This window comes from Schistocerca americana, chromosome 7 (genome assembly GCF_021461395.2).
Source record: "Schistocerca americana isolate TAMUIC-IGC-003095 chromosome 7, iqSchAmer2.1, whole genome shotgun sequence".
Classification (NCBI taxonomy): domain Eukaryota; kingdom Metazoa; phylum Arthropoda; class Insecta; order Orthoptera; family Acrididae; genus Schistocerca; species Schistocerca americana.
In genome coordinates this window covers 447,138,528-447,155,607 of record NC_060125.1, presented here as the reverse complement: position 1 = coordinate 447,155,607, position 17,080 = coordinate 447,138,528, and the positions used below count along the sequence as shown (strand labels likewise).

The 17,080-nt window shown below is 38.0% G+C and overlaps 1 protein-coding gene across 1 annotated transcript in view; it reads right to left on the bottom strand.

Moving 5' to 3' along the window:
- Positions 1-17,080, bottom strand: part of LOC124622040 (putative helicase MOV-10) — a 314,393-nt gene that overhangs the window by 101,544 nt on the left and 195,769 nt on the right. Inside the window, exons 12-13 of the mRNA XM_047147599.1 lie at positions 7,521-7,657; positions 1,497-1,622 (exon numbers count right to left, since the gene is read on the bottom strand). Of these exons, the coding sequence (XP_047003555.1) occupies positions 1,497-1,622; positions 7,521-7,657 (263 nt within the window). The remainder of the gene's footprint in view (positions 1-1,496; positions 1,623-7,520; positions 7,658-17,080) is intronic.

The window sequence follows — 17,080 nt, the reverse complement described above, 5'->3', positions numbered from 1 at the left end:
GTCAGGGCCAAATTACACCCCTGAAAAGTTGTACTCATGCAACATTATACCTCCTCTCACCATAGCACCTGGGCTACCAACATGATCATGTTCGACACTGCTGGACATACTCTCTTATGGCGAGAGGAAGCAGTGTGTAATTCACTCATGAACATTGTTGAACATTACATTGATTGAGACAAATTACGTGATATCCCCCAGTCTGGCTGGTGGAGCACTTTGGGAGTAGAAACACGGTAGGATGACAATAGTGCATTCCATTCCTTGGTGAGCAAGAAACAGTACACCATCCCTGGTGTTCAGTTGATGACACAAGAACAAATAAATTCAGCACCCATCAAACTCCATGTGGCTTTGCCGTACAGTGATCTTGGTGAGTACAGTGCAAACCACTGTTGACTCAAGTCAATTCTAGTGTATTTCTCTGGTGGTCAGCACAGTCATTTTGAGAAAAATATTTACATTTAACCACCTTCTAGAAACAACTTCTTATAATGTAAGGAACAAAAGAAGATTAGGTAGAAATGATCAGTTTTTATATTTCAGTTTAATCTCTCCGTATGAGCTTTGAGCTACATTGAACTATTTCTAGGTCCTGTATTGTGGCTTTTCATACACAAACCTTTGAAACTCAACTTTTATTAGTAGGAAAAAATACATTAATGAGTAAACATATGAGAAGGTGCATAAATATATCAGGAAGTGTGGACTGAAAAGTTTAAGGTCTCCAAGGAGACATCAGCAAGGTTTGTATCATCTAATTTATGTCATATTTATTATTGCTTGCCATTCCAGAATAGATACTTTACTGACTCTTAACTGTATAACCCTAGATCACAAATTCACAGGACAAAATGGAGTAAGAGTACACAATATTAGCTAACACTCTGTCTACAAATCAAGACAGTTAGAGATACTTTTCAGAGCAAAACATGCTCAAATTAAGCTTCTCTTCAGCATATCATTACGTACTTTATCCATCATGATGGCCAGAGGTTTTAAACATAGTACTTTCTTTAGTGGTTGTATAATAATTTCTAATTCTGACACATAGGTCATACTTTGCATGTTTGTAATTGCTTAACAAGATTTCTCTCTCCTCACACTCCCAACAGGCGAGACCCTCTCATGCTGAGATCCACGCACTTCTTTTTTTGAACTTCCTCAATATATCCCTCTCACTGCCCCAAGCTAGGATTGTGAATGTTCTTTGTATGTTTTTATTGATAGTACAGACATTTTCATTTTGAAGCTAACTACCAGTCAACAACTGTGTCTCATAATTTTATAACCTGATGTGATGTGCGATCAAAACTTAAAATTATGTATTCTTTATAAACTGTTAAGCCCTTTGTTTAGTCAGTTGCAATGCGTGGTGTCAGCTGAGCTCTTGATTAATGCAATTTCTCTTCTTTATGTAATTTTTTATATTTGACACTTAATAATTGTAAAACTGATGTGCAATAGCAACTAACATAAAGCTGATAACAACATACTTGCCAGCAGTAATAAGTGTTGTTATAATAACACACTTATTTACAACATCTTCAACTGTAAGGTAAAATGTGTCTTCATTTGCTTCATAATTGCTACACTGCTTGATCTCTTCAGGAATACTGTCACTGCAACAAAGCAATCAGATATTAAATAATACACAAATCTACTTTCATACTAAATGCGGCATACTGAATTCTCTTGGAAACATGAGTACATAAAAAAAAAAAAAAAATAATCATAAAAATTCAGCTTCCTTGAAAAATGAATGAATGAAATCAACAAACTACACTTTTATGAAAATAGTCATTTTATGAACAAAACTGCACTTTTTATTCATCTGCACTGCTGAATATTCTCATTCTATTCAAAGCTTGTAAAAAAATATATCTGTTTATATGCCTCTCCATTTGTTGTGACAAATCTGTTGTTGTTATCATAATTCTTTCATGCCTAGAATACAGATGGCTGAGGAGTGTTCTTAGGTTTCAAAATATAAACATGTTGTGTGGTGGTAAGGATTATCCATTTCTGCTCATCTCATGTTTTATAGGTGACTTTAATGTCTGCCCTAGAGGGTAAACATTAATAAAACTGACAAGCTGCAGTGACAGATTCCTGACTACAGATGGAGGAAATAAGATCCTATGAACATGTATTCCAAAATGGATGGTAAGTGTGCAATAACAAATTGTCCCAGAACACAGTACTGAGCTGCATCACACCCATATCACAACAGATGTTCAGAGTGGCCTCCATCGGATGCAATGTATGTGTTCACATATCACATCATGGATTGCTGCACCCTTTTGCACATTCTGACCCCTTTCTGAATCGAATCACAGGTGTTGTGAACCTACTGTTGGAGGGTCTGCACATCAGGAACTGGTTCAGCAACTCTTTGCTTTTCAGGTGCCCCCAGAAGTAAAAATTCAGGGGGTTTAAGTCCAGTGATCTCTGTGTCCTATCCAATGTCTGGGAAAGATGTTGCTGAGGTGTCAGCAAACTGTAACGCAAAAGTGGGATGGTGTTCCATCATGCAGAAACCACATAACCTGTTATATTGCCAAAGACACATTTGCAAGCAGCCCAGGCATGCTATTCTGCAAGAAGTCCAGGTATATTCCACCGAAGACGCATGTGGAATAATAACCGTTCCACATATGTGGTTGCCAAGAATCACCGACCACACACAGATGCTGAAATGATGCTGATGAGACACCTCAACCATTCCCCAAGGATTGTCTGTAGTCCACAGATAATGATTATGCAGTTTGATGGTGCCAGTTCTGGTAAAGGTTGCTTTATCAGTAAAGAGGGCTGATGACAGAAACCCCATAACTGAAATGATCTGGTGCAAAAGCCACTGACAAAATCCTTCCATAGAAGGAAATCTGCTGTTGATAATCCTTGCACTCATTGCAGATGATAGAAGTAGTAGCATTTGTCATGCAGGATACACACAATCATACGTTGACTTACACCACATTGGAGGGTCAAATGCCTTGAGCTTGTACTAGGGTTCGTCTCAATGTCCTGTAGAGCCCAATTCTCCAAATCTGGTGTATGCACAGCCCACAACCTCCCTGCATGTTCATCTGTCTGAAAGGACCCATGCTCACACAAACACCCAAAAAGTGCTTGAAATGTTGAATGATAATGGTTGGCGTCTGTGAGAGTACCGTACTTACTCGAATTTAAGCCGCACTCGAATCTAAGCCGCACCTGAAAAATGAGACTCGAAATCGAGGAAAAAAATTTTTCCTGAATCTAAGCCGCACCTGAAATCTGAGACTCGAAATTCAAGGGGAAAGAAAATTTTTAGGCCGCACTTCCAAATCGAAACAAAGTTGGTCCATTGTAATATGAGACACAATTAGGTTGAATGAACGACGATACGGCTGTAGTAGTTTGGTTCGAGTCGTAAGCTTAGCAGTTAAGCTTTACCAAGTAGCCGTTGTTATGCGTCAGGTGCTCCATCTGTATTTACACAGGTGCGGGTGCCCTTTCTTTTTCACATGCTTCGTCTGGTTTGAATTGATTGCTTATTTTTCTTTGATCTGACAAGTGCAGTTCTCTTTGTTATAGGTGTTTCCGTCACTCAAAGCTGAAAATGCATTACTGTACTGTGTCATGCATTGTTTGTCGCATTCTGAAAATGAGGGTTTACGGCCTGTCGCCGCTTGCGGCATGGCTTGCTTTTGTGCACGCTACCGCCGCTTACAATTAAAAAAAAAACAAAGAGAGAAATCGTCTCATTAGCGAAACAATGGCAAGAGACTGCTATTCGTTGCTACTTACACTGCTGCTTTCTTTGATAATGATCAACAAGAACCAAATAATAGACTGCATATGATAGAAGATGTTCTGAACGAGAATTTAGCGAAAAAATTTTCCGTTTGAAAATCTTTGCAGACGCCTCTTTAGTACATTACATTATGCACAGAAATTAGAGTCATCTTAGATTTAAAAATCTAGTCAATTGCCGTGCTTCATTTCTGACTGTATCGCTATTAGGCATAGGAATAATACGAATATAAACATGACATGGTATGCATATTCTTCCGCGTCTGCTGTTGTCTCACTCTAGTTTCGCAGTTTATTAGGCGGACAGGATTTAAATGAGATAGCAGCAAACACGAAAGAATACATGGCAAAATGTTTATATTCGTATTATCCTTAGGGTGAAGAGAATACTGCATGTGATTCACAATTCATAAAAGTTCCTATTAGCAACCATTTCTTCTCACAGTTAGGAAAAAATTCAGAAAGCAGAGTTGGACATATTGACAAATATCCCAAAAAGTCTTGCCAGTCGAATTTTCGCAGAACATTGAAATGCTGCTACGTTCGAAGAGGAACAATACGGAATTTGTATTTACTTCGTCGGATAATGTATGAAAATGCAGTGATCGAAACTCGGGGCGGAGAAAAAAAAGCTCGTCTTCCACCTTTTTTTTTATTTATTTACTGACGCAGAGGTTTTGGTGCCAGTATGTGCCTTTGTGCCTGTGAAGCATGCCTGCGTAGCGCTACATATATTCGACGACAGAAGTTAGTTGTGGTGGCACCTACCAACATTTTTCAGAACTTCCGCTTACTTTGCACTCTATTCTAAGCCGCAGGCGGTTTTTTGGATTACAAAAACCAGAAAAAAAGTGCGGCTTAGATTCGAGTAAATACGGTACTTGTTTTAGTATAGCCATGCTACCTCTTGACCATATCCACCTGCTTGGCCATACATAAACACCATCTCGACTTGTTCCTGATGAGAATACCAGACCAGTCTGCTGTTTACAGTACACTACATCTATCACACAGTCTGCAACACACAAGGAACACACAGCACATGGTCAGCGGAACTTTCATTTGTCGGTGCCATCTATTATGGCAACAATGCATTTCCGGACATATATTCATAGGAACTTTTTTCTTGGTTAGCTTACTGTCATTCATACTGTGAATATGGCCACAAACCTTTTAACTGCTGTTTCTATCACCTCTTCATCCAGTTGTTATCTTTCTTTTGTGGTCCTAATATTTTTCTGGGGATCTTCATTTCCTTCTTTCCCAGTCCTTTTTCACCTCTTTTATTGAGCGCATATACAGATCCAAATAGTGCTTCTGGTTTAATTACTGCTGCATAGCATCTAATTTTTGCCTCCAATGATACTGACTGAACTTTTATTTTTCTTTAATATATTTGCACTTAAAGTGCTATCTAACTCACCTGATTGCATCCATTCTCCCACATACTTAAACTTATTAACTTTTTTGATGTTTCCCTATTGTTCTGTCTGAAATTTATATCTATTTTGTCTAATTATTTTCATCATATTTTCATTTTCTCATCTCAGTGAATGAGCTCCAGTTTCTCTTCTTTTTGTGGGAGTTCCAATTTTTCCAAACTGTTAGTCTACACTCTAATGCTTCATACTTGCATTGTTCCATCATCTAATTTTCTTCCTCTTGGTGGACGTTCCATTCCTTTCACCATTTACATCATTGTTTCTCTAATCTCATCCCAATTTCCCATCTTCTTTGTGAGAAACTTTTCAATGAATTCGTTCCTCTTGTCAGAAAATTTTGTTGTATCAATTCTACATATGTTTTTAATTTTGGGATAGAGTCTTTTAGGATGAAATATGGCTTTGATTTCTGTTAAAAAGTGGTGCTCTTCTGACCCATATGCTCACAATTTGTCTATGGTTTTGTTTGGTAACTGCCACATGATCCAGATGATGTAACAGTAAATGTGCATTAGAAGAAAACCATGTCTTCTTTCTCTATGGTAATTTTCTGAAACAGGTTGATGTTAGTTTAAAGTCAAATTGTCTCCAGAAATTGATAAGCCTTTCTCTGTTCTTTTGGGGGCATTTGCATGTGGAAAAAATTTCCTACCATTTCCTCCTATTTTTATTCTCCGCCAATCTGTGTGTTGAAGTCTCCTATGAGTAGTTTTATGTAGAGCTTTCATATTTGAGCATGAAAGCTGTCCAGAGCATAACGAATTTCTGTTTGGTCTTTATGGCTTTACTTTTCAAATGTATTACTATCTCCATATCTGGTTTCCTAATGTACTTGTATCAATTGTTTGGTATCCCAATTTTTAGTTAAGAGCAGGGCTTTAGTCAGGGAGTTCTGGAAGCTCTCCAGAATCTGGTGGTCTAATTCCATCATAGTTTCCAGTGATCCAGTCCAGCTATAGTAAAGTATGGTGTGCCCCAAGGGTCAGTTTTGCGTCCTTTATTGTTCATATTATATGTTAATGATCTGCCCACAGAACACAACAGCAAGATACTTAACTATGCGGATGACACAACCGTTGTTAACTGGGGAACCTACGAGAATGATTTGGCCCAAAATTGTTCTGATGTCTTATTTGGATTGAAGAACTACTTCCAAAACAATCGCTTAAGCTTAAACATCAATAAAACAAATCTAATGGCATTTCAAATACACCACAAACAATATGAAATGCAATGGAGTGTTGTGTCTGATGATGGTTCAGAAATAAAATTGAAAGATAAAACTTCCTTCCTTGGCGTAATGTTTGATCAGCATCTCTGTTGGGAGCATCATATCGAATTCTTATGCCAAAAACTTAGCAAATCAATTTAATGCAATGTGGACAATGTCACAATTTCTTAAATATGAGCAGATGAGTATAATCTACTATGCTTTCGTGTATCCATACCTCACATATGGAATTGAAGTATGGGGATGTGCTACTGCCAAGCATGTAAACAGGGTATTCATCCTTCAGAAAAAGGCAGTTAGGATCATGTGTAAGCTTAGATATAATGAGTCTTGCAAAGCAATTTTTAAAATTAAGAAACTACTAACACTCCCATCACTATATATTTATAAAACTGTTCAGGTGATGCTAAAATACAAGCAGTACAAAAATATAAATAGAGAAGTGCACATGTACAATACTAGGAGGGACGATGATTATCACCTGGAAAGAAATAATACAAAAAGTGCAGACAAGACTCCCTATTACATGGGGATCAAATTTTATAACAAACTTCCAAAGATACTAAAAATCTTAAGTGGAAGCTGCCTTGAAATTGCCTTGAAGGAATTCCTCAGCAAAAAGTGTTTTTATAGCATTAAGGAATTCCTCTCAGAGGAGTTGAATACTTTCAATTGTATAAATAGTATTTACATGCAAAAAAAAAAAAAAAAAAAAAAAAAAAAAAAAAAAAAAAAAAAAAAAAAATAGCAATATAATTTTTTATCTGTTAGACCTATTTTATATAATTGTTTCCCGCAATGTTATAAGGGGCAATGATCAATATGTAAAATATCCAAAACAAATCCTTGTATTTGTCCATGGAGAATAAATAAATAAATAAATGAAGAATTGTTTGCCTCCTGGAGTACTTTTCAGTTCATTGTGTCTTGGTTGAAAGTAAATCAGGAAGAGAAGGTGACTGTTTTTTTATGTTATGTAGAAAACCAAAGCAAAAATAAGCTGAAAAAACACAAATGCAACCCTTGCAGCTTAATTAAATACTTACCCAGTCCAACTATCAGCATAGATACGGAAGATACTGTTTTTTGGCATGTGTTTCAAAAGTCGTTTAGTCAGAACATCAGCAGCTGAATTCGATGGAGTGCATGCCAAAATATGAGCATCAGGCCAATGTCTCCATAGCTGCAACATTTAACATGAACTAATTGGTAACCTAATACCCTATAAATAAGACTATAAGCACAGGTGTAAGCAGCACAGTTTTGACTCTTTCTGGTTAGTCAGTAAGGTCATTACACTGCAACAAGGGGTAACATTGTGTGATGATCAGAACTTCACTGTGTGTTAGATCTTATGCTGAATGTGGTACTACTTCACATGAAAACAAATCACTTATAATATGACCTTAGTTAAATTGCTCCTTTTTACCAAGTTTTCTTCATACATAGGCAATGATTAAATTTATCATCTCAATCTGATATCCTCTTCACAACCTCTGTTTCAAACATGCATTTATTTCTTTTATCTTCAGATTCACACTTGGTATAATTACAACATGAAGATGCAAGGACAGTGAGAAATGAAAGAAAAGTTGCACATTCTACACCTATAAAAACAGCTATTGTATAACAATAGTAACTGGATAACAGACTGATAAACTACTATTTACTCCAGAATTTTATTTATTTATTATGGTGTTTCAACTGCAAGATAAAATAAGTTTAAACAGTGAAACTTTTTGGCACAGAATATTTTAACAACTGTCCTATTCATCTTCATAAGGCGCAGCAAGCAATGACTGTACGTATGAGCTTGCTGCCCATACTTGAAGTAACTGTGAGTTACCAGTTATGTCAAACTATTATTGTAACTGAATTCACTTGACACTTGCCGTGTCACACTATTATTGTGCCTGAGTTCACTCATGACACTTGCCAAATATTTTTTGACAATATTATGTAACTGGATGAATAAAAATATCAACTCATGAAGCAGCAGCAGAACACACACACAAAAGGAGGTCATAATTAGACAAGCTTTTAGAGCCAGTGGCTCCTTCTTCAGGCAGAAGGGTTGAAGGGGAATGAAGAGCAGCGAAGGAAATGGATCGGAGAAGTCTAGGAAAAGGGGTAGATTTCAGGAAAGTCACTCAGAACTGCAGGTCAGGAGAGACTTACCAGATGGTAAGTCTCCCCAGACACGCAGTTCTGGGTAACTTTCCCAAAATCAACACCTTTTCTTAGATCTCTCCAGCCCTTTTCCTTCGCCCCTGATGAAGGAGCCACTGGCCCTGAAAGCTTGTCTAATTACAACCATCTTTATTTTATCAATCCAATTACATTATATTGCCAAACACTTTGATGTGCAATAGTCCCACAAAACAAGCATTTCTTCAGAATATTAATTTTTGTACTGTTGAAGTAAATGTAGACAATCTGTTATCAAGGTTTATACTGTCTTAGGTACAGAGTGGGGCATGGGTGGGGGGCAGTTGGCATGTTATACCTCGAGAAGACTAATATGACAGATGAGTGACGAGTGTAGATGCAATGAAGGAAGGACATGTTTCAAAGAGAAAGAGACTAGCAAAGTTACTGCCTCCAAGCACTGCTGGAGTTTAATCATGAAGCAAGCTATACAACAGTATTGTGAGTAGTCTTCCCTCTTATCTACCTATACTTTTCACTTGGTCTTTATGGCTCGAATGAAGCTGGTGAAATGTGTACCAATGTACCATCTTTGACCTGCTATCTCTGACATCTCTACTTTCATCCTTGTCTACACTTGTGCCTGCTACTGGTGGGTCTCTCTCATCCTGGGGTGTGAGTGACCTTCCCTTCCTTTTGAACCTTTCTCTCCTACCCAAAAAAGAAACTACCAGTTTTGAAAGTTATGTCGTGCATCACTTTACTTTTTATCTGTATATTGGCAGTAGTACACATTTCAAATGGTTCAAATGGCTCTATGCACAATGGTACTTAACATCTGAGGTCATCAGTCCCTTGGACGTACAATTACCGTATTTACTTGAATCTAAGCCGCACTTTTTTCCCAGTTTTTGTAATCCAAAAAACCGCCTGCGGCTTAGAATCGAGTGCAAAGTAAGTGGAAGTTCTGAAAAATGTTGGTAGGTGCCGCCACAACTAACTTCTGCTGTCGAACATATGTAGCGCTACACAGGCATGCTTTGCAGGCACAAAGATAAATACTGGCGCCAAAACCTCTGCACCAGTAAATAAATTAAAAGAAAAGGTAGAAGAATGGAGACATTATGCCATGTAATCTTTCGTGTTTGCTGCTATCTCATTTAAATCCTGTTTGCCTAATACACTATGAAACTAGAGTGAGACAACAGCAAATGTGGAAGAATATACATATCATGTCATGTTTATATTTGTATTATTCTTATGCTGAATAGTGATACAGACAGAAATGAAGCACGGCAACTGACTAGATTTTTAAATCAAAGATGACTCTAATTTGCGTGCAGAATGTAATGTACTAAAGAGGTGTCTGCATTGATTTTCAAACAGAGAAAAATTTTCGCTAAACTCTCGTTCAGAACATCCTCTATCATATGCAGTCTATTATTTGGCTCTTGTTGATCATTATCAAAGAAAGCAGCAGTGTAAGTAACAACAAATAGCAGTATCTTGCCATTATTTTGCTTATGAGACAATTCCTCTTTTTTTTTTCAAGCCGCGGTAGTGCGCACAAAAGCAAGCCATGCCGCGAGTGGTGACAGGTCGTAAACACTCATCAGAATGCAACAAACAATGCATGACACATTAAAATAATGCAGTTTCAGCTTAGAGTGACGTAAACACCTATAGCAAAGAGAACTGCAATTATCAGATCAAAACAAAATAAGCAATCGATTCAAACCAGACGAAACACTTGAAAAAGGAAGGGTACCCGTACAAATAAGGACGGAGTGCCTGACACATAGCAATGGCTACTTGGTAAAGCTTAACTGTTAAGCTTTTGTTCGATTTGGAGGTGCGGTCTAAAACTTTTCTCTCCCCTTGAATTTCGAGTCTCAAATTTCAGGTGCGGCTTAGATTCGGAAATTTTTTTTTCCCTTGATTTCGAGTCTCATTTTTCAGGTGCGGCTTAGATTCGAGTGCGGCTTAGATTTGAGTAAGTACTTAAACCTAACTAACCTAAGGACATCATACATACTCATGCCCGAGACAGGATTCGAACCTGCGATCATAGCAGGAGAGCACGGAGGATGAGGCAGAACAGTGATTTTGTTTTTTGTGCAATAGTCGTGCATCAACAAAGATGAATGTGCACGTGCATCACGTGCATTACCGTGACGCAAGAGCCACGAATTGTCTCGCCACATTCCAACTCGTTTCCTTCTCACATTTTTTTGCAGGTGTTTCAAGACATTCCGATAGTACCATTGATTAAATGTTTGTCCCTGTGGCATGAATCCATGACGAACTAATCCTTCAAAGTCAAAGAAAACTATCAGCATGGCTTTGACATTTGACCTGACCTGGTAAGCTTTTTTTGGTCTTGGAGAACCTTTCCTGGCCCATTGTGAAGATTGAACCTTGGTCTCAACATCATAAACCCAATCCCACATCTCTTCATCAGTTATGATTATCTTAAGTAACATCTCGTTCTCACTTTCATTATCCAAAAGCTTCTCACATATTGCGATGCAAAGTCTTTGGGTTAAGCACTCATCACCGTAGGCTTCCTGCATTGTTTGATATGTCTCTGTAAAGATTTTCTTGAGTTTCACACAAAACTTAATGCAGACGCATTGCTCCTTTATCTCTGCCATCTCGAAATTCACAAAATGTGTGACAGCACTGAACAATAACTAACAGACATACAACAATGAAACTTATGCATCAAATACAGGTATATGCAGGGATGCTGACCACATTTTGCTCCAACACACCATCAGTGCGAAATTACTAATCATCCAGAATTTTCTGAACAGTTCTCATATATCATAACATTTCTGTTATATTACATAATGATATCTTTTCATCAGTGAGGAATAAGTAACACAATCAAATACCTTGGAGAGGCCCATTTAAAAAATAGAAAGTGTAATTTTTCTTGTTGCTATCATAACATGAGCAATAGAACATAGTACCACTATTTTGATAAACTACTCACATTTGTGCACTAATGCCTGACCTTTCAATGGTTCACTAAGTTAAGACATGAGAGAAAGAGTTAAGACATATGACATGGAAGAAAGAGTTGACACAGGAGAAATTCATTTGAGATGAAATTTGTTCGGATACATTTCTTCTGAGAATAGCTGAAGAAAATTACTCCTGTTGTGCTTGAAAGCAGATCCAGAGCTGCACACCAAGAAAAATTTTGTTGACTGAAGACAAAACTGCCTACCCCAGAAAGAAATCAGTGGCAAGCTGCCATTCATCACAGTGAACAGAAATTCTCTCTAGTAGTCATCCTCTGTCCTAGACTCACTCAATGACAACACTTTCTTGCACAATTCAGTGTCATCAGCAAACAGTTGCAGATTGCTGTTCACACTGTCAATCAGATCATTTATGAATATAGAGAATAATAGTTCTATTACTTAAGAACTCTTCAAGCCATTCACATATCTGAGAACTCATTCCACATGCTCAGACCTTCCTTAATAGTCTGCAAAGAGACACCGTGTCAAACATTCTCCTGAAATCTAGGAATATAGTGTCTGGCTGTGGTCCTTCATCCATGGTGCACAGGATTTCATGCAAGAAAAAGGTAAGCTGAGTTTCACATGAGTGATGCTTTCTAAATTTGGGGTGATTTGTAAACAGAAGCTTTTCTGTCTTACAGAAACTCACTACATTCAAACTTAGGATATGTTCAATAATTCTGCAGCAAACATATTAAGGATATTAATCTCTAATTTTGTTGGTCCAGTCTTTCACTCTTCTTATATACAGGAATCAACTACCCTTTTCTTTCTATTTCTTAAGACTTCGTCCTGGGTGAGAGATCCGCAATAAATGCCAGCTAAATAAGGAGTCAATGCTGAAGAGTACTATCCGTAAAACTGAGCTGGGATTCCATATGGTCCCGGAGACTTATTTATCTTGAACTCTTTCAATTGCTTCTAATGCCAGCAATACTTACTTCTACATCCTCTTTTCAAGAGTCTGTGTGACAGTCAAAACAACTATACGGGAGAATGGAGCTAGCTGGCACAGATTTTGGTTTTTGAATTTTCTATTGTTTCATGCAATATCTGGACAGATTCTGGTTAATACAATGAATAGCATGTTAAGATAAATTAATTCAGTGCATGTCTAGGTAACCCCCAACCACTTTTCCTAACAGCTTGCAACTATGCCAATTAATCTCAGGTGTGATGTTCGTTGGCATAAGCTGCTGATAACCATAGGCATACTTATGAAGAACATAGCAATTATTGAGCACAAACATTTCATTTTATCAAAATTTGAGGAAACTTCCTTTTTAAAGAATAAAGTGTTCAAAATAAATTCCTTGTGAAGAAATTACACTTGAACACAGATACATTCTGATTAAATGTATAAACAACACTATGAACTTCAATGTCTGAACCAACACTGAACCCATCCAGAAAAATAAGAACTACTTATTATTACAGGTTACTTATTATTATAGCTAACTACAGTTATTCAAACAGAATGAACTTAATGTTTTAAATCACCCACATGTGTAGGACATGGTGCTCATTTACTTGAACAGGTGGATTCAGTTTCCAAACAATTTTACTTTGGTTGTATCAAACTGTATCATCCTCATCTGAATACCTGCAGATTTCTCCGTTTTTGATCATGGTGGACAAATGAGTCCTATTGCCATCTGTTATGAAATATTCCCAGGGAAATGGCGGACAGTATATTTCAACAAAACAAAGTCATTTGCGTGATATTCAGGGTGATTAAGAGGCCCTTGATACTGTCAGGGATTTCTTGCTGATCTTGTTTGATGTGATCTGTTGGCATCTTTTCAGTGTTCCTCAGGATTCATGGAAAATTTCAAATGAGAACCCACACATCCTGCTAGGTAGGAGGCTGAGGGTGCAAATTCTTTGCCATGGAGATGTTATTCAGCCACAATCATTAAGGAAGGCCAAGCTGCCATCATTTCTGGCATAGGTAATATCTGACACACCGTCATCAGAACCTGTAGAAGAAAATTCAAACTGACATTTTCTGAGAAGTTAGCATAGCAGTAAACCTTATTTTTCGGCCATGGTCAGATTGCTGTTGTGGCCTGATTATGGGGAAAGGGCGAATTTATTCTGGGGTTATGTGTAAATACTCATTTTTTACAGAAACAAATTTCTTTTTTAATGAACAGCAATTGAGGATTTAGCGGGTATAAGTGTGGCACAATCTGTCATAGGTATGCCAACTGACCCCATACCTAACCATGCCAACAAGCCCCATGGTGATATCAAAAGCAAAATGGATACCACCAATACCATAAAATAGAAACAAAAGATTATGATGTATGCCTGCAACCACACTTAACCACTCTTTTAAGAACTGTCCTCAGTAGCTCCATAATTCGATCTACAGGCAAAACAGAACAAACAAATATATGACAAAACAACTCAACAATCAGAAAAATGATGAAACAGAGTCCTTCCTTCATGATACTTCCAAGATGACTTAAGTTACGCTGGATGGTGCACTTTTATGCACTCTCCTCACTACTATGATGACAGCCCTCTAATACCACAGTGGCAGGAAACAGAATCCGTGTGACAACTAGACCTGATCTCCAATATGCCTATACAATGCTCCAGTGTGAATTACCTTTTAAATGTGAAATTTAAAACTTCAGGTTTTCTTTTCTGTCTTCCATTATCATAACAGATGAGTGACTTGACTGACTCAGTGATTTTTCATGGGCCCAGAATTTTCTTGGGTTCTCAGCAACATTTTTCACTAGTACACAATGGTGGTCGCTTTTGTATGCTTCGTGCATCAGTTATTTTATAGATGCACAAATTTCTAGTAACTTCTGACTTTCAACATTTCTGTATTATTCTGTTTTGAACCAAGAGTGCAACAATCTCTGTTTCCTCAGCATTTCCCAAATTTTGTTCTTAAACAATGGTGGGCCATCTCCATCCTTAATTCAATTACTCAGCACATACTTCTCCAGAGAGCAATTTAGTATCAGTTTAAACTTTCCCATGATCCCTCCATATCCAGCCCTACCCAAAATCCTGGCCCCTCGGTCATTGCCTTGTGGATGACACAGGTGCAAGACCTGTGCCACCACCTCCTACCGCAATCCAATCACAAGCACTTCCTACCCAATAAAAGGCAAGGCCACATGTGAAAGCAGTCAAGATATATATCAGCAACACTGCAGTTAGTGTACAGCGTTATATGCTGGTATGACAAGTAACCAACTCTCTGCTCGCATGAATGGCTGCCACCAAACTGTGGCAAACAGCAAACTTGATCGTTCAGTTGCAGATAAGCTGTACATCACAATACAAATTACATCAACAGCTGCTTCACTACATGGGACATTTGGATACTCTCTTCCAGCATAACTTTCTGTCAACTACGCAGGTGGAAATTTTCTCTGCAGCATATCCTGTGCACTTGCAATCCCCCTGGCCTAAACCTCCACTACCTTGTTGCCTACTGCCTAACCTTACCTTTTCCCTTCTGTCCACACTACTCCTTCCCTATCCAGATCTTGTACTGCCTTCTCCCACCACTTGTCCCCCCCCCCTCCATCTTTGTGGACACCCTCTCTTTTTCCCTCTCATCACCCTCCCCCCCCCCCCCCAAAAATCCCTTACTCTCCCCCTCTTCACCACCAACTTTATCTCCTTTCCTCCCCTACCTCCTTATCTTTGTCCCTTTCATGCTTTACCCTCTGAACTCCTTTCATCTTTTTGTCCCCTCCCCCCCTATCTCTGTCCACCTTGCTGTCCTCTAGAGATAAATGGTTGCCTTTCTCTTGTTTTCACACATACTGGAAATAAATAATGTCCATGCGAACAACCAGTTATCTGTTCTTTCAATCGTAAAGTCTCCTAGCCTCCTTGATGGATTTAAACTTCAGTAACCATTGCAACTATGGTGATATTGAGATCAGTAATACCCGTCTCTATACTGACACTGTCAGTAAGGTCAGGCCTTTTTGTAGCTAGAAGGTCTACAATACAAGGTGTCCAGTGAAGGAGTCACTGATTTCAAAATTAACCCTCAAGCGGGTGCACATATGCATAATGTGTGCTAATCACAAATAACATTGTCTTGTACCATTCCATTGCTATTTTACAAATGCAAGACCATACCTACCTATACCGTCATTATTGCTTCAGCTAACTCTGTAATAAGTTGTGCTGTCATATGTCCACATGGGCAGCAGTATTATAAAATAAACAGTGAACTAGTTGAGAAAAAATTTACGGTCTGTGAAAGAAAAGTGACTCCTGTTCCAAGCTAGCAGCACAGTGCCACAAAGAGGCAGTTAACTAAGAGATGATTAGTAATCAAATACGTTTTGACAAGGACCTTATGTAACTGCACTGTTTGAAGCTTTGAGTGGTCTTTACTGTGGGTAACACTAGTATGCGGCAACAGAGTGATGAAAGGAAAAGTTAAGGTTTTTTGTTGTTTTATTAATCAGTGAGTTAGCTCATATAATGTAAGTTTATATTATTGTTGTTTAATTACATTAAGATTAAACATGTTTGTCTTGATAACACAAAGACAGCTATTCTTTACAACTGTACATAGTGCACCACACCCACTCATGTTATGAAAAACTGTTACCCACTCGATGGTTAAACAGCTCGAAAACTAAGATCTATAGACAAGTGCAACAAACAGCGTGTTTACTCACGAAAGCTGTAATGATTTTATACAGCACTTATACAGAAATTTCGGAACAGTTCATAAAGCAGCTAACAGATGGTGCTGTAATTGCAATACGTGGTGCCTACAAACAGTGCACAGCAGCTCAATAGCATTCAGTTCCACCATTGAAACATGAAAGGAAGTTAGTGAACCGAAAGAATAGGCTGAAATCACATACTTCATTGAACAACGTGTTATGTAGTGCTGGAATACAAGATGTTAGAAACAGTCATATAGTAAGAAGGTACACTTTTCATATATGATTTACTGTTCCAAAAGGACCCAATGCAAAATTCCTTCACAAGATCTTCGTCAAATTCAAACAGACAGTCTGGACGGCTGATGATCTAGCGGGGAATGTTAGCCACAGACGTCTATAGTTACTTCTGAAAACACTGCCATGGTTTCTGGACATTCAGCAAATTCAAGGTAATCTGTCCAAAGAATTGCAGCAGAGAACAATTGAAGTATTACTGCATGCAGAAAATACTCCAACACAGTCTGCACATTTCCAATCGAAATCCATAGCATTCCTGCATGAGCTATGTGATAGAGGGCCGACTTCGTGAACAAATCCTCACAGCGACTGATAATGAAGGATTTGATGTTGGTTGCATTTAGTTTACAAATGAAGCACAGTTTCACATGAATGAAATCATGATAAAACAGAACTGACAATTTTGGGGCTCCATAAATTTCCATTTGTGTTAAGCAAAACCACTGTATTCTCCAA